The sequence below is a fragment of the Sebastes fasciatus genome, chromosome 8 (assembly GCF_043250625.1).
Source record: "Sebastes fasciatus isolate fSebFas1 chromosome 8, fSebFas1.pri, whole genome shotgun sequence".
In the NCBI taxonomy this organism is placed as follows: domain Eukaryota; kingdom Metazoa; phylum Chordata; class Actinopteri; order Perciformes; family Sebastidae; genus Sebastes; species Sebastes fasciatus.
In genome coordinates, this window is record NC_133802.1 from 12999731 (window position 1) to 13021669 (window position 21939).

Genomic DNA, 21939 nt, shown 5'->3' on the forward strand with positions numbered 1-21939 from the left:
TTTGAAACACTGATCTCAGCTTACAATAGCCAGTGTGCTCTATACTCTATGACACCCTGGCTTCAGTGCAATGCATGACCTTTGGCTTCTCTCTGCAGGTCATGTTACCGTCTGTGTATTTCCACTTCAAGCAAAGCCGACCGCGCTCCAGAGAGACAGAGACGCTAAAGGCTCTGATGTTATTTCTGTGTCAGTCTCTCTGCGCTGCAGTGTCATTACTGTGCATGAAGCTGTCATGCACACATAATTTTTTTGCAGAGCCGATGAAAAAACAACAAAATAAACACAGTGGTACAGGATATAGGACCACGTTTAATGGCAATACACTGCAAAAACTTTCATCACTTCAAACACGTCATTCAGTGCTTCAGTCTGTCTGTGAGGTTGTCGGAGTAGTGCTACAAAACTTTGTGTTGTGCAACAACAACAATGTGGGTTTACTAGAGAGAACCAACAGGAAGACTTATCAAATGAAATGTGCAATAGAGAGGAATAAATATGTCACACTGGACAGTTTTCCACTTTCGTCCCTCAAGCAGCATTTCAAACTTACTATAGGTCGTTTTTTAGGCATTAAGGCAAAAATACTTCACATAACAACGTTTCACTTTTGCATTTTGTAAACAACATTTGTATAACAAATCTCTTTAGCGTTCCACTACGGTACTGTTTTTTGTCCTTCATTAAAGACATAACAACACATGGAATTCACACAAGTTAAATTCATGGCAGTGGGGTTGGACGACAACCTTATCTACGCTCACAACGACAATGAAAAACCAAGTGCATCATAGGACTGATTGAATAAATCAGAATATAACACCACATCTCCACATGACAAGAAAAAAGTAATTACAGACCACTTACAGTACAAAACATCAATGATGTGCTTTAGTATTAGAGTGATCACAATGTTGTTGTAGAAATGGGGTATTACAGTAGTTGACTACTATTCTATTACTTTCTATAACACTTGTTTCACAGGATGAAAATACCACCAACATTTTGTGTAATTACTTTCTCCTTGCATTGGATTTTACATGGAAACACTCACAAATTGTACCCTTTCATTTCATGAAAATGTAATCTAAAAACTCACACAGTGATACACAACGTCAACAGGAGACTAGAGTGTGTTTTGTTTTGTTTTTTAACTTGTTGGCATATTTTGGAATCATGAAAAGGCACTTCAGATCAGAATGAACTTTTGTGGCAGAATCACAAACGGCGCAGGACCAAAAGCAGTCCGATGAAGAAGAGGGCGCTTGGTTCCTGCAACACTATCGAGAGGGAGACAACTCCACTCAGAAAGATGATGGATGGCATCAGATACCTGTTTGCGTCATGCTCAGCCTGGAGCTCCTCTGTGTTTGGTAGATTCTCTAATAACGTGTCGGGGCAAATCTGGGGAGCATCTTCCTTCTCTTCCCAGGCTGAGGCAGACTGAAGAGCTACGTTTTGGCTTGCGTTCTCTGTGCGTTCAGGTGATGGTGGAGCTTCAACTTCTGCTCCCAGAGATGACTCGCTCTCTGCCACAGGAGACGAAGGCGTACTGCCTTCATGATTTGCTGCGGACCTGGTGGAACCCTCTGATAATCCTGCAACAAGTTCACTCAATCCCACTGCGACCTCTCGCTCAGAGCCCGGAGTCACACTGGGAGCAGAGACGCACTCAGCGGGCAGTTCAAGACAAGGACGACCGACAGGGCTGTCGGTCGATCCGTCCTCTCCTGTTGTTGGCCACGGATATGTGGTAGGAAGATGCACGCATGAGGCCTCAGAGGGAGGGATTTCCTCTCTGCCAATCTGGGAACTGTCTGATCTCGGCCTTGACTCTTGCAGAGAGGGAGTTGAAGCCGGCAGCGGTGCACAGGGACTACTGTCTATGGGCTGCTCTGACGTTAATTCACAGTGGAGTCTGGGTAAAGGCTGTGACTTATTTGGCTGGACCGATTCGCTGGCATAGTGTACAAAGGATGAATTAGTTTGAAGTGCGGTTTCGGAAGACATGTAAGGGAATCGTTCACCTGGGGATACAGTGTGAGCGGACAGTGTGCCATCAACAGATGGAAGGTCTTGGTTGGGTGGGACACACGGACCAGATGGGTGAACAGCAATCTGTTAAAAGTAAAACAGCGAAACAACGGTGACAGCTAGGAGAGTATAAAGACAAAGGGGAAATATTTGTATTCCACATTAACATTGCACGCAGAGAGAGGAAAAGCATTTTACTGCATACTAATGCTTTTCTGTGAAATGGATCCCATGCTGACAAAGTAATTGTGAGCAAATGCAAACAAAACAGGTGCAGTATGATGGGATTGACTGACATTGCTTTTCAAAATTATTGGCAAAAATGTACATTTGAATGCTTTGACTTCCCTTTTCATAAGAATAAATGGTGTAAAGAGATAGTCCAAAGATATTTATTTTTTCAGCTCAAGGGCATCCAAGGGAGAAGGAAAAGAGCTCAATGCAATTTTTCATTATGTTATCCCAAATTTACCCAATGTACATTGGTTGGTGATTGTTTTTTTCCTTTGAACACCAGGAACTTGAACTACTGCCATCCCTAAAATACCCTTATTTTCATTTGCACTTGATTTTTTATCAAAAAAGGGAAAATAGTTAATAATATAGAGCTTTGCCAACTGAGAGGCTGCTGTGACAAACATCCAAGGTCGAATCAAGATGAAATCACGACAATATAAAAGCAAAAGACAGATAACAAAAACAGCACCCAGAAGAACAAGTGCAAGACCAAGACGCATACAACACAAATAACAGAAGGGCTAAGATAGAGCATGTGTATAGATAAAAATGTTACGACTTAACACCATGTTATTCTGATGAAACTCAGTAGAGAGCAGATCTCCGCCAGGTGTGTCTCCAACGACCACTGCTGTAATGTTTGATTGGATGAATACAAACCACAATTGCCCCCCATGTAGACCGCAAGCGTATCAGATGCGCTCTCATTTTAATCCACGCAGCTGTTAAACTGCAGTTGACAGCGTAACACACACTGACTGTTTAACGCTTCCTCTAAACAGAAACTGTCAGTCTTGCTGTGTTTAGTTCCGTTAGCACTTAGCTCTGTTAGCTGTACTAGCCTCGTTAGCATACAGTCATAAATGAGCACAAAAAATATTAGGCTGATGGATTCATCATTATCCAGCGAGATTAGCCGTGGACAGGCAGACAGACACAGAGATGCACACACAAACACGACCAAATACATAATCTCCTGGCAGAGAAAATTACAACAATATTGAGTGAAACATACATGTATAATTTTGTATGCTGCCATTTTTGTCGTTGGAACGCCATGTTTCATAAACTTACACCAAATACGTTCTTTGTCCCAAGAGAACACTTTCTCAGTGAGAAACCTATTCAAAAATGATCTTTATAGCCCCACAAATTGAGCGAAAAGCTAAAGGGAAACCCAACTTTTGCACACAACTGAATGCTCAGCAAGTGAGCCATTAAAACGGTCGATTCTGGCAATTATACTGACAACAATTTAACTTGAGAGATATAAAACAAAACTTTGTCAGGAATGATAGAGTCTGAATGTTTGACCCCTGAAATATAGTGGATGACATATAAGGAAAAACCAATTGGATGGAGCTGATGTTCATACAGTAGTTGACTGGTTCATCTCGAAAGGGAAACAACATGCATGTGAATACTGATGTAAAACAAACATTAATATGAACTTGATGAGTACATGCCTAAAAGATATATGTGTAGTATCAGTGAGACATTAATACCAGATCGCGTGTTACTCTGTTAAGAGGTGGAATGACATACATCTATTTGACTGACTGTGGGCTGAATGTTGAAACGACAGACTGCAACTTCCTTTTCTTCTGAAAAACAAATTTCTTCCAGTCTGATATGTTTTATGTATGGAACCGTTCCAAAATCAACTTTTGTTTTGCCAAAATGCTAATGTAAGCCCCCAGGTAATCCTAGTTTTAAGCAGCTCTTTTCCACCATATTGAGCATCGCTGAAACAAAGCACTCATGTGGCAACTCTACATTTAAAGGAATAGTTCGACATTTTAGGGAAATGTATTTATTTGCTTTCTTGCCAACAGAAGATTGATACCACTCCCATGTCATATGAGTATGTATCTAGCTTCTCTTCTAACTCTCAGTAATAAAGCAATAAATGTATTTCCAAAAATGTTGAACTATTCCTTTAAAATAGCAACAGCGTCACTGTGATTGTGCAACCCTGTGTGTGGTCTGAAATAAGTTTCAGTTACATTTAATAACAAATAATTCAATATAAACACCTCGTACTGATGGTACATTTTCGGTCATAATCACAAATAATGTGAACATATGGACATGATTACACCTGGTGTGAATGAATATTAGTGCACTGAAAAGAGCATGAATTCAAATTAAATGTGGACAAAATCAAAAGGTGCAAAAACATGAAGAGCATGCGTCATGATATAAATACAATAAGAAGTGGACAAGGAAAGGACTCGTGCTACAGCGGTGAGAAGCGAGACGTTACCTAAGTTGTTGCTGAAGCTTCAATGAGCTGTGAACAATATAAACAACCAGCGCCAAAGATGATGAGCGTTGAACAGAATTTTTTGTTATTTTTTATTAGACTAAAGGGAAAAAGCACTTAGCCTGCTTACCTGTTAAAAGGGAATGTGTCAACAACTGCATGCAAATCAAGTTAATTTGAACCTAATCCAACAAGTAAGTTGCTAAATATGTGTCCTCTGTTGGCAAGTCAGTACATGTGGTGGACTATTTTGACTTTTGCAGGTCATAGACAGTTCATAAAGAAAATAACAGAGATGAATTTATTCTGTTAAAAGCAGCTCCTTTCTTTCCTGTTCTTCTGATTTGACACTTACCTCTATGTCGATCTCCGGCTGTACGATGTCTGGGCAGACAGCTGTAGGTCTGACAAGTCCTGACCTGGAGGTCCCTGCTGCTTCTTCTGCTGATGTAAAATAGATGATTACGCTGTGAGAGCCTGAGTAGTCTAATTAAAGAGGCACTCCACAGATGAAAACATTTACGTCGTGTCTTTTGTGCCTCAAATCGGATCTCGGGTTTGAGACTTAAATCTTATCACAGAAAGGCTGCATTCATTACATACTTGCCATTTACAGTAGGAGGCATTATGGGAAATGTAGGATTCAGCATTTTTAATCTCTAACTTCATGGAAGTGCAATACTTGCGGAGTAGCCTGCCACTTTAAGTAAACTGATCACCTTACATCCTATGCAATACAATCATATATAATTATCCATTATATTAATGTTTAATCATTTATGTCTCAGCTGTCTCAGATAGTGAATTAATATGTCAATAGTGATTTTGGACGACAACATTCATGCTGTACCTTGATACTTTTCCAGCTCCTCCTCTGAATCGAAATCATCATAATCATCCATACTGAAAAAAAAGAGAGACATCTGGGTTATTAAACAATACATATCAAATATGTATCTACAGGATTTTACACTTTACACACAGATCTAGTGCCTAGAAACCAACATTGTATTAATGCAAAACACAAGCCTAATAATAATTATGTATTAAAAGGATAGTTTAAGTGTTCAAGTTTGTTTATGTGATTGTGAAACTTTGGTTAGTTCGGATTCACCAAAGGCACACAATAGCGCAAACAAACCCACTGATCGAGGCAGCGGTAGACCAGCAGTAACCGTTTTCTGTGAGGTTAAATTACAGTTTTTTTCAATGGAGTCTGGTGGCTTTGGTGAGAGCATAGATGGATTCAACGGCTTCAGTTCCCCATCGGAAAGGGCAGTCTGACGGCAAAGTGAAGCGGTGAAAATATTCTAAATATAGCTTACACTTAAACTGATATTGATCTTTTTTAGGTGGCTAAAATATGTTTTGCTGACGGCCCCGTCCACAGCAGTACATTGCTTTGGTTCCGTGCGGTAACTCCTGTCTGTTTCTCCAAACTGGGGGCGTGCCGACCGTCATCTACTGAAGGTAACAAACTGACTATGGATAAGTACCTCTTGCAACCCCACTTCAAAACACCGGAACTATCCCTTTAAAATACACAATGTATAGCGTCATCTTTATACAGTGTCATACTGGTTGATGTGTGGGCAGACGCAGTAGGTGAGACCTTTGAAATAAAAAGATTTGGATATACAGTGAGACAAGAAAATGTCCATTTGTCTTACTATGGCTTTGTAGTCAAGTCCTCCACAAGGTTACTCAGACAGTTTTGTATTTAAGATTCATCTTGGGTTGTAAAAGCAGCATCTGAATCAGCTGACAAATGTAGTGGCCATGACTGAAAATAAATAATTTTAAATGGCAGAGGAAGGTGGTCATACACCATCATTAACACCTGTTATGGATAATTAGGCTTAATATTTGCTGACGCAGTTTGGCTGTTAATGTGCTGAATTAGCCATTTTAATCGAATGTGGCTGGGTATCTCTTATTATTGTATTGGACTGTACACTTTGTAAGGTTCTTCTCTCTGAACTGCTGCACCGGCTGTTTTAACGCCTCAGTGATGACACATCATTAGTGTTTGTTAAAGTACAGGGCGAGGTGGGAAATTACTGACTGAGGTAAGGGTTGGGTGAGGGTGAGGGTCACTGAAACGTACAAGTGCAATATAAGCCAGCAGAAGTCATATTTTTATACTGAAGTTTATGTATCAAATGTAATTGTGGTGACCTGTTGACACTGGGATATTTCAGCTAAATGCCTCTCTTTGGCTGCCCACTGACATATAATCCATGTCCTTCTAACACCCATGACAGGTGTTTTCATATAAATCATATAAATGATGGGATAATAATCTGCAAAAATAATGGCGCGAAAATGTTTTCTATAAGAAGGCTCTTCTATTGAAGGAGGGGGTGTTGCAGCATTGCCTCGAGTCTTGCAGAGGATGCCAAAGGAACTAAAGGTCAAGAAGTGTGAGCAGCATGTGACAGGGGCTGTTAATACTCCTTGTGCTTATTGCGCTTCCAGCTGGATAGATTTATAATCTGATAGAGATATGACAAAGATATTTGCATTATGCATGCCTGGTGATGTGAGGTCACCAAATACTTTAAGTCCGGCACACGCTGTAAACACGTTTTCAAGCTCTATTGTGGCAAGCATGGCATCCTCAGCAATAATTACAACAGGATGATAATGTCATTTTTGAAAAAAATCAACTGAATCGCTGAAAGAAGCAGACTTTGATTATGCATTTGAAGGTGTTAGGTAGACATAGCCTTACTCTGGCCCGAGACACTCAGGCACATGTTTGGTCCAAACAGGGTTTGGTGCGATTGTGTGGGCAGGTGTGTGATAGATACAGTTAACATTAACTAACTTTTAATTTTCCTGAGCTCTACTCAAGGCCCAGGCAGCGAGTTGATGTAAAAAAAAAAAATAACCCTCTGCTCACTCCTCCCTTTCCAAGCGTTTAGAGAACCTGCGGTGGCCTTTAGGTAACGACACGAAAGGGTCTACTACAACCAGTGTTTGGTTTGTCCGTTCTGGTATACTGCAAGCCCCCAGGAAGAGCGCAGGCTGTGAAGCTAATTTTTGTAGTGGCCAAACGGTGGTACAAAAATACTTTTTCAAAAAAATTACTTGCACACACTTTTCTCTGCTTTATTAGTCAACGGTTGACCGAAACGTTGACTAATAAAGCAGAGAAAAGTGTGTGCGCGAGCAAGTCATTTTTTTTGAAAAAGTACATATTGGAGGGGATCTACTCCCAGCACCAAAAACAATTTTGAGAATGTGCATGTTTTCCTCTCCTACAAAAAGACTTTTTCCCATAGACTTACATTGGGAAAGACAAGGCTGTAACTCAGCGGATAATTTTTTTTTAGATAAATAAACCTCCCAGTATGAACACTTGAATAGCCCTTATGTAAATCATTAGGTCCTAAACGTTGTAAAATGCTCTAAAAGCTGAATCCAGAGTTATTTCCCTTCCTCCGTTCGTGTGAATGAGACCCAGATCGTGGCTGCAGTGAGAGCTGGGAGGCGGGGTTAAAGAAAACGCTACTGCGCCTGCTCTATGGGCCCAATGGATGCGGAAGATCGCCGAATGACCCGGCTACTTTATCACTTGGCAGTTGATCCATATTGGTTTCATGCGCCACTGAGCAACTCTCATAGGAATGAACAGGAGCCTGCCTCCAACGCTGTATCCAGTTCTCTTTATACATCCATGTGCTACTGTAGAAACATGGCGGACTCTGTGAAGACGACCCGCTCCCTATGTAGATAGAAACGGCCCATTTTAAGCTAATGAAAACACAACCATTCTTAGTTTAAGGTGAGTATACACTAATGACAACATTTTTTATGATTATTATATTCCATTTTTGCTAATAGATCCCTTGAAATGTTACACACTGGCCCTTTAAGACTGAGGCAAAACAAATATATATGGAAAAACCGCATCCTTCCTGCTCTGGTCTCAGACAGTATTCACTATCAGCTACATTAATGTGTGATATCTATATTTACCTGAGGTGGGTACACTTCAGTTAAATGTAAACTAAACCAAACTGAACCTACTGTATGTGTAATTCATATTAACATACAGTAAGTAAAACATTCCAGTGTCTAGACGTCCCATAGTAACCTTTCCTCCCACTGGCTGCCTTGTTAATGTGTCCAAATCTAATTATCAGTGAACTTCAAAGCATCTAATGAATCTATAATGGTTGCTACGGTGGGGACGCCGGTTCGGTTTTCTGCTCCCCAAACTCCCTTCTTTTTCAATCAGTGACTCATCCATCCCTAACAACCCATCTGGCCCGTTCCAGCGTCCAAACAGACCTACATGACAACTACATCAGTGTACACCCTGTTTGCTCCTTTTATGGGTCCCTATGAGCTCGGGGGACTTTTTTCCTGCTGCCTTCTGTCTCCATCGCTGCGTACATTGTGAGATTCATCACACACTTTCATGTCGATGTAACAATAAAGCAGGCGTTTAATTCTTCCTCTCAGGGATTAGCTGATTTAAGTGGAGTAAATAAGGAAGAGAAGTGGTTTTGAGTGCCAGTCGCCAACTACTCAAGGGAAAGAAGCCAATCTGCTCCATTGAAATTGCTCTGCTCTTCTGTGACTCTGATAGAAAAGGTCAGAGGTAAATTTAATGCAGGGAAAACGTCAGGCCTGAAAACGACACCTGCCCTTTTGACTATTTTGATCGCCCTCACACACCACTGGACGGTTGGCATTCTGAGGGAGGCGTGTACTCTCTCCAAAACTCTTTCACTGGAGACACCAAAGACACCAGCCATAAACTACCTTAACTTGATACCTTTGATTCTCACCCTTGTGCTCTCATTATGCCACAGACTGTGCAACTGTGTTTATTAAGATTCTGCTTCTGTACTAAATGCAGTCTCCAGGCAGAGCAACTGAATAAAGCTGAATGCTCATTTCCGCCACAAAACCTTGCAGGGAATTAGTAGGCAACTGGAGCTCTGCAGCTGTTGCACAACCCCAATGTCAAGCGCTTTTTGTGACTTATGTCTTTATGATTTGACGTCTAATATGGAACCTATGCCAAAGTTAAGGCTATTTATTTGATAACGGGGTCTGAAAGTATTATCAATCAGAAATGATTGTGCCTTTGAGCGTCTTAATTTTCCCTTTGGACACCTTGCAACGCCTTTACGCAGACTGAGGTTTTACCAACAATAATAAATAGTAGGGCTGTCAAAGTTAATGCGATAATAACGCAAATTTGTTTTAACGCCACTATTTTTTTTTAAACACTTTATCTATTTTCGGATGTCGTAGCAGGCTAGAGTGAAGATACTGGTATCCTATGAAACAACAAAACCTAAGGAATCCATTTGTACCAACCATGTCATACTAGCATGTCGCGAAGTACATTAAATAACGCTCCAAACGTGCGATACAGTTTGGCGAGGAAAAACTGTCATGGCCATTTTCAAAAGGGTCCCTTGACCTCTGACCTCTAGATATGTGAATGAAAATGGGTTCTATGGGTACCCACGAGTCTCCCCTTTACAGACATGCCCACTTTATGATAATCACATGCAGTTTTGGGGCAAGTCATAGTCAAGTCAGCACACTGACACACTGACAGCTGTTGTTGCCTGTTGGGCTGCAGTCTGCCATGTTATGATTTGAGCATATTTTGTATGCTAAATGCAGTACCTGTGAGGGTTTCTGGACAATATTTGTCATTGTTTTGTGTTGGTAATTGATTTCCAATAATAAATATATACATACATTTGCATAGAGCAGCATATTTACCCACTCCCATGTTGACAAGAGTATTAAATACTTGACAAATCTCCCTTTAAAGGTACATTTTGAACAGATTAATCACGCTTAACTATTTTAATCGATTGACAGCCCTAATAAATAGTGATCAGATCTGTGGAGGTCAGAGGTCAAAGGAATCTCAGGCACACAACAAATGGTCTGTTAAATATGCATCCATTTGGTCTGACAAATGAAAGCATGTCATATACAGGTGACAGAGAGATTTACCTGTAATCTTTTGGAGGTCTCAGGATACCTCTTACTTGCTGCATGTCGTTGTCGTTTGTCTTCGCCACATCATCTTCGTAGGACAGGAGCAGAGTGACCACATAGTTCATATGGGAGTTATTAGCCCAGTAGTCACCATCAGAGGTTTCATAGCGGACGACAAACTCAATGCGAGAGCCATGTGTGATGTAAGGTGGTGCAAAAGACAGCTTGAAGGAGAACTGATCTGTGGCCCCATCATGAGACCCATGGACATACTCTGCTGGGTGATCAAAGTAAGTCACCCAGCTGTCCATGGTGGATCTGATGTAGACTGCTTTGTGGAAGGAGATGTTCTGGACTCGTATCAGCCCATTGAATGCAAGTGGCTCATTCTCTGCTGGACACATCTGCTCGACCTCCACTTTATTAGATTGCACCTTCTGCAGCAGTGCATTGCTGCTGGGTGCATTAAACTCAGGCTGCACATGATAGGTGGGCTCTCTCGCTGGTTTGCGATACTTTGCCTCCTCTTCCTCCCACCTTGCCCTCTCCTCTTCATCATCCGAATCAAAGGCAACAAATTCCTTCACATCCACCAGATCCCCACCTGTTGTGTCGGCGAATAGCACTCTCTTTCCTGCAGGCAGCGCCGACTGGATGCGCATATATTCGGCTGTCTCGTCGTGGATGGAGTGGCCTCGCTTTCTGGGCACCGGAGAGCATCTCGGGATGAGGCGGACGCTATCGATGTCATCCTCTTCTTCATCATCATCATCATTATTGTTGTCCACGTCGTACATGCGGTACCTGTCTGCATCCTCGGCTGATTTGCCGTTTTTAATGGTGGTAAAAAGGCCCTCTTGAGTCGGTATGGATAAAAAAGACATGTTTTTGCAGAAGTGTACACTCTCATGGAAGCAGCAGCGCGCTGGAGAGAGGACACATATGGCGTCTCCAAAAAAACACACTACCAAACACTCAGTGTAACATCCATCCAGAGCCTCTTTAGTCAGCGTGTGGCGTTAAATGTCACCCATGGAAACATGCCTCCACTGCCAGCCCCTTGTGATAGTGTATCCCCCTGGTTTTACATGACTTTACGCATCGCTGTTTGGCTGCTGTCGCGGAAGGGAACAGCCTCTAATTTTAGCTCTGACCTACAGGACAGACTCTCTCCATGCTCCAAATGTGTCTTTAAAAGTTGGTATAATCCTTCGACTCCCCCTTCTTCTGTTTGGTTTGGGCTGGCTAAACGCCCACTACTGGAAATAGGATGTTAAAATAATATCATATCAGCTTAATGCCTGTCTTATTATGACACATTTTTAAATATTAAAACCTTTTGCAGAAACTATCAGGTGGAAATTATTATTATTTCAGGATGGAGTCTATTTCATCACCATCGTTAAAAGTAAATTAAATAATTAATATACTCATTAATTGTATTCATATTTTATTAAATGTATATGTATTATAACATATACATTCAATAAAATATGAATACAAAATGTGTCATAATAAGACTGGCATTGGCTGATATGATATTATTTTAATATCCCATTTCCCACTACTGGAAATGGGATATTAAAATAAATATCACATCAGCCAATGCCAGTTTTATTATGACACATTTTTAAACAGTAAATATTAAAACCTTTTGCAGACACCATCAGGGTGGAAATTATTATTATTTCAGGATGGAGTCTATTTCATCACCATCCTTACAAGAAAATTAAATAATTAATATACTCATTAATTGTATTCATATTTTATTAAATGTATATGTGTTATAACATGCACCTGCTGCAAGCCCTAAATTATTCACAGTTTTATGTTATAAATAATGTTTATTTAGTGTGAAAGTTGTGTCATCCAATACATTACTGTTCATTTATCTAATTAATATGCTCATTAATTGTATTCATATTTTATTAAATGTATGTGTTATAACATGCACCTGCTGCAAGCCCTAAATTATTCACAGTTTTATGTTATAAATAATGTTTATTTAGTTTGCAAGTTGTGTCATCCAATACATTACTGATCATTCATCTGAGCACTGACAGCCATTTTAAATGCTGTGACTGTTATGCAATACAACTTATGGAGCCTACTCTTTTGTGGGGACCAAAAAATCCCAAATCCTAAATCCCAGCTGAACATATAGTCAATAATTCAGAATCAGAATCAGAATCAGAATGGTGTTTATTGCCAGGTGTAAGAGGTATACACTAGGAATTTGCTTTGGTTTTGTTAGTGCAAGTAAGCAGTATAATAACAAAAAAAAATAGATAAAATCGTTAGAATAAAATAAGAATTAAAAAAAAGTGAAATTCTACCAATATACAATATACAAAATAAGATATAAACAAAATAAAAATGACACCAATATTAGCCTATTTTATAGGGCCTAATCTTATTGCCAAAGAGGGAAAACAAGCAAAATGTATAAATAATGTTTATTTAGTGTGCAAGTTGTGTCATCCAATACATTACTGTTCATTCATCTGAGCACTGACAGCAATTTGAATGCGTTGACTATTATTATGCAACACAATAATATATGGATGACACATATATAAGCCTATAGTCTACTCTTTTGTGGGGACCAAAAAAAATCAAATCCAGCTGAACATATAGTCATTAATTGACACTAATATTAGCCTATAAAATAAAATAAGAATAAAAAAATTGAAATTCTACCAATATACAATATACAAAATAAGCTATAAACAAAATAAAAATGACACTATTATAATCCTATTTTATAGGGCCTAATCTTTTGCTAAAGAGGGAAAACAACCAAAATGTATAAATAATGTTTATTTAGTGTGCAAGTTGTGTCATCCAATACATTACTGTTCATTCATCTGAGCACTGACAGCGATTTGAATGCTTTGACTATTATTATGCAATACAATAATACATGGATGACACATATATAAGCCTATAGTCTACTCTTTTGTGGGGACCAAAAAAAATCAAATCCCAGCTGAACATATAGTCATTAATTGACACTAATATTAGCCTATAGAATAAAAAAAGAATTAAAAAAATGAAATTCTACCAATATACAATATACAAAATAAGCTATAAACAAAATAAAAATGACACTAATATTAGCCTATTTTATAGGGCCTAATCTTATTGCCAAAGAGGGAAAACAACCAAAATGTATAAATAATGTTTATTTAGTGTGCAAGTTGTGTCATCCAATACATTACTGTTCATTCATCTGAGCACTGACAGCAATTTGAATGCTTTGACTATTATTATGCAACACAATAATACATGGATGACACATATATAAGCCTATAGTCTACTCTTTTGTGGGGACCAAAAAAAATCAAATCCCAGCTGAACATATAGTCATTAATTGACACTAATATTAGCCTATAGAATAAAATAAGAATAAAAAAATTGAAATTCTACCAATATACAATATACAAAATAAGCTATAAACAAAATAAAAATGACACTATTATAATCCTATTTTATAGGGCCTATAATCTTATTTCCAAAGAGGGAAAACAACCAAAATGTATAAATCTTATTATAGGGGGCTATCTATGTGTGTCCCATAATAAACACTTCCTGCTGTTATCTAATCATCACACGGGCAAGTGTTTTATAACGTCACGTAATATACAGCCTGATTAGACTGTAGTCTTATGGTCGGGTAAATATATACATTATATTTTGTTAAATGCGCAGTTAAACCTAACATCCATGAGTTAATAAACCCATATAGGTTATTATATTATACCACTGCTACAGATTACATCTAAACACACCCTTGAATCTGATTGGTCGAGAGGTTTTAGCGCGGCGCGCCGCAGCCAATCAGAGGATTGTTTTTCTCTCACGTCGGGTGCACGGAGAGTAAGCTAACGGATATACCGCAAACAGTAAAGTGTTACAAACAACGAGGCTTCTTGCTAAAAGGTGTACAGGTACAGCACGGGAACAGGTTTGTTTACTTGGTACCGAGTCTTTCTTGTATGGACTTCTATATACTCGTGGATAATGTGGTTTTGCCATAACAGCGAGTTCACACGGAGAAGTGGGTAACGTGAGCTAACTAGCATAGTTAGCATTAGCCTGCTAGTTGTTGAAGCTAGGCCGCGGAGGAATACGAGAAGCTGCTTCCTGTTTCTGGCTCCATTGAAGAATGTAGGTTACATTCAACAATCACAGCGTGTTATCTAAGTGGATACGTATAGTGGTGCGTACTGCGACTGCGTTTAAGTTTGTTTTTAGTTGTGCTTTTGCGGGTGCTAACTAGCTTGTTAGCTCTCTTTTAGCATGAGTGAGCTGCAGGGCTGCAAACAGTCCGCTGACTCTGCATCGAGGAAACGGTGTGCATCACCATCTCCATCACCAGACCGCGATGAGGGCAACAACGCGATCCCCAGCAAGTCTGCGAAAGTAAGTGACGCATGCAATGAAGCGTCGGAAAGTTGCAGAGACAGTGAAGCTGAGAGTAAAGAGATAGGCCAGTCAAAGGAGAGTGAGGGAAAACCAGCTGCACTGAAAGCAGAGAAAGGTTTAGACAGCACGGATGGCACCAAAGCAACAGTGCCTATCAACAACTCCAGAGCAGATGGTCACAATGCAAGCAACACAGAGAAGCCACAGTCCTCAGATAAGCCACAGTCCTCAGATGCACATGGATCTGCTGAGGGATCAAAGGAAGTCACAGAGAAGCCAGCAGGAGCAAAGCAGCGTCCCTCTGCTTCTCTGGACCAGACCGACTCAGCAGCCATAGCAGCTGCTGAAGCACTGGCCAGTCTCACAGGAAGAGATGGAGAAGACAGCCGAGAGACTCCTTGTTCATCTGAAAAGGCTAAACAGGTGAAACAGGGGAGCAAATTCAAACAACGTGGGGGCCACCAGTCCTCAAGAACTGGCTCCAAGACGCAGGCGGCTGCTGCAGATAGCTCCACATCTGTGCACAGCACTGACAGAGAAGATGCTGATGAGATGCCAGAAGCAGATGAAGGTGATGAATCCATATCTGGATCTTCCTCCACCCCAAGCTCCTCTTCTTTCCCGTCAGACAATGAGGACAATGACGATGGGGAGTGCGCCATCGTGTCGGTTAAGATGGCCCCAGAGATGAGACAGTCGGTGGCTCTCCTGGCGCAGGTACAGATGAGGCTGGAAGCTCTTGAGAAGAAAAGTGCCCGGCTTCACCAGCGGCTGGAGCTGAAGATCAGTCGCCAGCGGCGCCCACATCTGGATCAGCGCAGCTCCATCACAAAAACTATCCCTGGCTTCTGGGTGACAGCTGTATCCTTAAAATGCAAAAAAAACAAAAACATCCCTCTTTTGTCCATTCCTATGTTGTGCTTGAGTAATTGAAATAAACATATGTTGTTGTTTTTACTTAACTTCAATGTGCCAGCTGTTGAACCATCCTCATCTCTCGGCTCACATCGACGAGACTGATGAAGACGCTCTCAGCTACATGACTGATCTTGAGGTAGGAAGTGTTGGTGTGTTCTTACAGTTTGGCCCATGTATATGCCTAGTAGCGAAATTCATTCAGACATTTCCTCATGTGTTTTTCAGATCGAGTCCTTCAAGAATAATAAACTGGGCTACAGGATCCGCTTCCACTTCAGACGGAACCCGTACTTCCAGAACAACATCATCATGAAGGAGCTGCACCTCGGGATGGGAGGTAAACATAAGCATGTGGGAATTAAGTCATGGCAGTGTTGGCATACATAATGAATGCACAGTGTTAGTTAGACTTTGCTTCACGGCACTGTAAAGGTCAGGTATACTGTAGAGCCAAGTGATAAAATGTATATTATATTGTACCAATACAAAAAACAAATATTGTTATTTGCCATGTACATTTTGCTTTTCATTTGGTGCAGGAAAATGGCAAACCCATTAAAAAAAATTACATTTTAACCAGAGTACCTTCAGTCATATGTTAGGATTAAAAGAACAACTCGTTCTCTAGAAACACCTGCCAAAAAGTGCTGAGTGACAAGTACATTGCCTGAAGAAAGAAAAAAAAAACACAGACAAAGTCCAAGAAGCTTGTCAACTTCACACCTAAAATGACCAAACACAGCAGCCGTGCAGTTAATGCTACAATAAACTGTGATTTTATTGCAATTATTGTGTTCTCTATGTAAATATGGATGGGCAGAATATCAAATTGATAATATTTCACAAACTTAGCGTGGCAGGGCCGTTGCAGCACATTCGAAGATTTGGAAGATTCCTATCACACAAACATCATATCAAGCACCTATATCTCTCAGAATGACGCGTGTGTTCTCTGATAGTATTTCTGTCATTTTAGTCAAACTTATTTCACATAAAATGTTATCTTATTATCTGATGAAAAACACAGATTAAATGATTAAGAATGCAGCTTTGCAGTTAGTTTGAGTCCTCCCGACTGCACTAATTATTAATGCTGTGCAGTTAAATCACCGGTCTGGGAGTCAATCTGCCTACCCAAAATATAAAAATATGCGTTACTCAACAACCCGACCTGACCCGACCCGCACACCGCCTACTTTGTGCATAATAGTAGCACAATTGTCAGGACTGAAGTGTGAGACAAGGACAGAGTTGGACTGAGCGCGTGTTGTGTGTGTGTGTTTGAGACAGAGAGAGAGAGAGTGACAAAGGGAGGGGAAAAGAAGGTGGAAGGTGACAAAAATCAAGAGACAGGTAGATAAACTACATTTTAGTAGTATTTGTTTCGTAAACGATATTACATGTTTGATATCGTCACCATAAGTGACGTCGGTGCCGTCTCGTCATCGTCTCATCTTAGTCAATGAGAAAAAAGTAATTGACGAACATGTTTCGTCATAGTTTTTCGTTAACAAAATTAACACTGATAATATCTGAAGATGAGTGTTGATAGTATTTTGAGGCTACCTAAAGTCTACATGGCCATTCAATTCTGGATCTCCTTCTAATCCTGGCTGCGTGTGTTTTAGGATCTCCCATGTCATTCTCCAACCCCATCCTGTGGCATCGTGGACAAAACCTGACGGCCCACAGCGAGCCCAGGAAGTCGTCGCGTGGAGTCTACCAGACCTTTTTCAGCTGGTTCAGTGACCATAGCAACCCAGGACAAGATGATGTAGCACAGGTAAAGACCACTGCACCCTCATACTGACAGGGTCATGATTATGGCACACAGAGATTGGCAAGCTGAGCGTGGCATTAACACTGCAATCCTTCTAGATTTGTTCACAAGGGTCACCCGTTTTTAAAAGTACACTACTCTGGTGACATGGATGATACCTTTGTTACATTTTATCCCACTAGACAACCATTAATTGCAATCATGATGTGCTGAAAGAGGGTTAAAGTCTGAATGGTTTGACACAATGTAATTTCTTCATTTAATCATCTTTCTTGGCAGTTCATGATTAACTATAATGATTCAGGGATATGCGCACATTCAGATTTTTGCTGCCAGAAATAATTTTGAAGCACTAAAATCATGATGCTTTTACTACCATGTGTACATTTGCTACATGATACTCAAACGTTTGTCTCAGATTAGCAGGACTGTGTATGATGTATTTAAGCACATATATCCGAACATATTAAATTGAAATGACCTCTGTTCTGGTGTTTTAGATACTCAAGGACGACCTGTACAGAGATCCTCTGAGATACTACCTCACTCCGCTCTGGGAACCGAGGGAGAACGGCAGGTAAAACGAAGATTCTCACGTGTATTCAAGCCACAGGATGTAATGTGGAGTCAGTGGACAAACCACTTATTAAGCTATAAATTCTAGAAATATTCTCTGCCCCAGGTCCTTGAAATTATAGTTCATGTGTAAACTTTAACAGTTTCCTGATCCCCCCCCCTTCCTCCCTTTACTTCCGGCTGGTGAGACCAGGTGGGATGCATACCGGAACAATGTGTGTGTGTACTGTTAACACAAATGTTGTGTGTGTGTCTCTACAGTGCTGGCAGCGGGGCCAGAGCAGCTGACAACGGTAATGGAGACGATTGTGTGGTGATCTCCGACTCAGACGATGAGCCTGGCGAGGAAGCTGGCGAGGCTGAACAAGGCCACAGTAGGGAGGAGGAAGAGGAGGATGAAGAAGAGGAGGAAGACGAAGAGGAGGAGCGGGCGCCAAGTGCTGGTCAGTGCTAATGTTACTTATAAATACAGCTAAAACCCTACTGGTCCACACAGCTGGTATAGAGACCAGTTATTTATGAATAGAAATAGTGCAGATGCAGATTTTTTTTGTTTTATATAGATATATTTGCATTTTTAAAGGTGCTAATTATGGGATTGGGAGTATTTCTATTGCCTCTCAATGGCTCTCAACATGGCGACGGTGCGCCGGCGGCTCGCAACTAACGGTGCTAACAACGCTAACTGCAAACAACAGCAAAAGTGCTGACAGAGACAAACAGTATTTACCTAAGGGGCAACCGGAGGGTGGGTATTACGCTCCTACGACAACGCCGTCGTCGTCGTTGTAACCACAGCTTACAGCTGTAACTGGCACAGCTGTGCCAGTGAGGCACACTCGTGCACTAACAAGCACTAAAAGCATGCGCGGCCGACCCGGCGATGTCAACAAAGCGAGAAGAAGCTCAGACTACAACACACACAGGGAGAGCGACTTCATTATCTGCTCAGGTAGACGTTACTCCTCTATATCTTTACATAGCAGATAGTTGTTTGGTGCTATATTGATGCTCTGGCTATCAAATTTATCACCTTTAAGCTTCTTAAAAATGTATGTCGACAGGTAGCTGTTGTAAAATTATCCTGTGTTTAAAATCCACAGTGTTTGCTGTTGCTCATGTTGTGAATGAGAGGCCAAGGGCTTGTTAGCATCAAGTTCTTGCGTTGTAGCTGTAAATATAAATGTCTGGGTAATGCAGACTAAACTGAATAGAATAAATAAATAGACAGGAAATATCTCCTCCTCAGATGAGAGTCCAGAGGAGGAGGATGATGGTGGAGAAATTGTGATTGACGGTAAGACCACTATCACAACAAACAAATCAGATGGGGTGGTTGGCAACCTGTGGGGGTCACTGCTCATCCTGTTCTACATATTTTCTACTGTTTGATTATGATGCTTTGTTATTTTACGGTCTGACTGCTTTGCATTAATACTAACTAAAGAGTTTGGGGTGTAATTATCATATTTCATATTGGCAGGGATCATTTGAAATCATAACCGTCTTACTTTTGTCCCGTAGGCTCCGATGACAGCGAGCAGGAAGAGGAGGAGGCCTGAAGAGGCATCAAGAGGAAGATGTCAATGAAGATGGCGAGTCATCGAGGGACCAGAGACCAGGAAGATGAAGAGGTTGACGAAGAGTACCAGAGCAATGTCATTTTTATGCACAGAATATCAGTTTTTTGTTATTTTATACCTAAAATACATAGGAGCATTTTAAATCAGGGTTAACTGTAATAATAAAGCCAAGGCAGCATGGTTTCCCCTCTATTTTATACACTCTGTACTCACTTTTTGCAAAATGTTATTTTCTAAACCGGTTCTTAGGCATTATTATGCCCGTCACTTCATACTTCTATTCAAGCAGTGTTCTTCTATTTACCGAGGAACATCGTACAACAGCCTGCACGCAAGCAGGCGAGATCTTGATCGCCACTTCTCGTCGGCATTCAATTTTGCATTGCAAATTCTTCAAACAAATAATGCAGAAAGGTTCAGCGGCATTATTTATTGGTCATTTCCATGCAACGTTTTGGCTGTTTTTAGAATTGACAAGACAAACCTGTCGCGAGCTAAATTGATAATGAGTACCGAACCAAAATTTGTTCTCAGGGATGATCATGGCGGTAGTTTTATTGAAAGAACCTTAGTGATTTTCAGACATTTACACTCTCTGGTTATTGTTGGCTGTGTATAAGGAAACGTGTACTCTACTGTAGTAAATAGGAACAACTATTGTTTTAATATGCTACCTGTGTTTTTCCTTCTTCATCTATATGTTCAGTCTTGTTACACACCAACCTACACCCCCGTTAACAACCTGTAAACCATCTCTGATGTTTAAAATCATGACGTAGTTTGACCAACGTTTCTGTGGATTCCTACATTTCTACAATAAATAGGTGAGTTTTGTATTTCTTTCCTTAGAATTTAACTTAATTTGCTTTCTAAATCATTTAAGGTTTTGTTTTCATGTAATGTGTTTTATCTTCTTTTTAAAAAAAAAAAAACATGGTATTTATTACATTGTTTTTCTACACGTCCACATTTTGGCATGCCTGTGAGCATGAAATGTAAGACAGGATGATTACATTACTTACGAGGCTTTTTCTGTGCACAGTGTCGTTAAATGTCGTTAAATTCACAGCAACATTATGGGGCGCACTGTAACGAAACTAGTATTTGTATTTGCTTACTTTTCTTAGCAATGACCTGTAAATAAATATTTCAGCATTGTCTTTTGGATAAGACAAAGTACATGTGTTTAATCCATGGGTGAATTTATCAAATAATCTGGAGTTTTTTCATAAACATGATCAGAAAGTTATATTTTGTGTGCTGTGTTTTATAGAACACTAGTTTAAAGATACCTACTCGTTTGTTGCTTTGGTTCATTTTGTTTGCTTAAAGATAAATGTCCACCTTTTGACTCAGACCTAATAAAATAGGCAGTTGTTTCACCTCGCTGTCTCTTGACTGCATTTCTGAATTTTGTGCACAATTTGCCACTTAACAGGAAACTCCCCAGGTGAATAGGGTAAAACATGTAACTAGATAGATATAACCCAGTTGGTAACTGAAAATGTATGTTTAAATATGCAAATGAGACATTATCTTATTAAATATGTGCTAATCTGCATACATATCCAGAACAGAAATCTGAACATTGGATGAAGCCAGGTTCAAAATTCTTGTTTTATTTTGTTGACATTAGAGTTAAAGCTTTTTTTTGGTTATTTCTTTGTATCACTCCATAAATCCATTTTTGCCATGTTTTTAGGAATAAAATGTTATTATGAATCAGTCTACGAATGATATATAAACAAATCCCTGTGTAGAAATCTTCGAAATATAGATAGGAATGAAACCGGAAAGTCTGGTTGATGTAAGTGCTACTGAAGTGGAGATTTCTAGCTCCGTCAGAAAAAAACAACTTATTTTGAGAAAATACTTTTAAAGATATGTATTTTAAAATGCCATACATTTTGCAAGACACTACAGGTGAATAGGGTAAAAACTAATAGATATCAACATTAAATTTCCCCAGTTTATTACTAACGTTAAGACAATTATTTGTTTGTATCACAAATTTTCTGAAATGTAATGTTTAAATATTTTCAAGAAATATTCATTTCTTATTTATACCATTCTGGCGTTTATATTTAACACACTTTATAGATACCACTTCTCAGCATTTTGTATTTACTTATTTG

General features: G+C 39.9%; 2 protein-coding genes across 9 annotated transcripts; one reads left to right on the forward strand and one right to left on the reverse strand.

The window, feature by feature from the left end:
• Window positions 1–303: 303 nt before the first annotated feature.
• On the reverse strand, window positions 304–11724 carry LOC141772506 (protein phosphatase 1 regulatory subunit 3A). Of its 7 annotated transcripts, none has more exons than XM_074643534.1 (5): window positions 10535–11723; window positions 5388–5440; window positions 4893–4978; window positions 4538–4564; window positions 304–2118 (listed from the first exon to the last, which is right to left on the reverse strand). In XM_074643534.1, exons 1-4 carry the CDS (start codon window positions 11401–11403, stop codon window positions 4538–4540), a joined length of 1035 nt encoding a protein of 344 aa, XP_074499635.1. In that variant the 5' UTR covers window positions 11404–11723; the 3' UTR covers window positions 304–2118. The 7 variants fall into 7 exon arrangements, 6 of the variants coding, with proteins under 6 accessions (XP_074499635.1, XP_074499633.1, XP_074499632.1 ...); XM_074643535.1 differs by lacking the exon at window positions 4538–4564 and adding an exon at window positions 3621–3664 and having other exon boundaries at window positions 1979–2118; window positions 4893–4981; window positions 10535–11724; XM_074643533.1 differs by having other exon boundaries at window positions 1980–2118; window positions 4893–4981; window positions 10535–11724.
• A 2633-nt stretch (window positions 11725–14357) lies between these two features.
• On the forward strand, window positions 14358–21187 carry tspy (testis specific protein Y-linked). Of its 2 annotated transcripts, XM_074643537.1 has the most exons (8): window positions 14358–15808; window positions 15924–16001; window positions 16091–16202; window positions 17494–17648; window positions 18146–18222; window positions 18483–18664; window positions 19471–19518; window positions 19746–21187. In XM_074643537.1, the coding sequence occupies exons 1-8, from the start codon at window positions 14822–14824 to the stop codon at window positions 19781–19783; spliced, it is 1677 nt and encodes a 558-aa protein (XP_074499638.1). In that variant the 5' UTR covers window positions 14358–14821; the 3' UTR covers window positions 19784–21187. The 2 variants fall into 2 exon arrangements, with proteins under 2 accessions (XP_074499638.1, XP_074499639.1); XM_074643538.1 differs by lacking the exon at window positions 19471–19518 and having other exon boundaries at window positions 14362–15808.
• The last annotated feature ends 752 nt before the right edge of the window (window positions 21188–21939 follow it).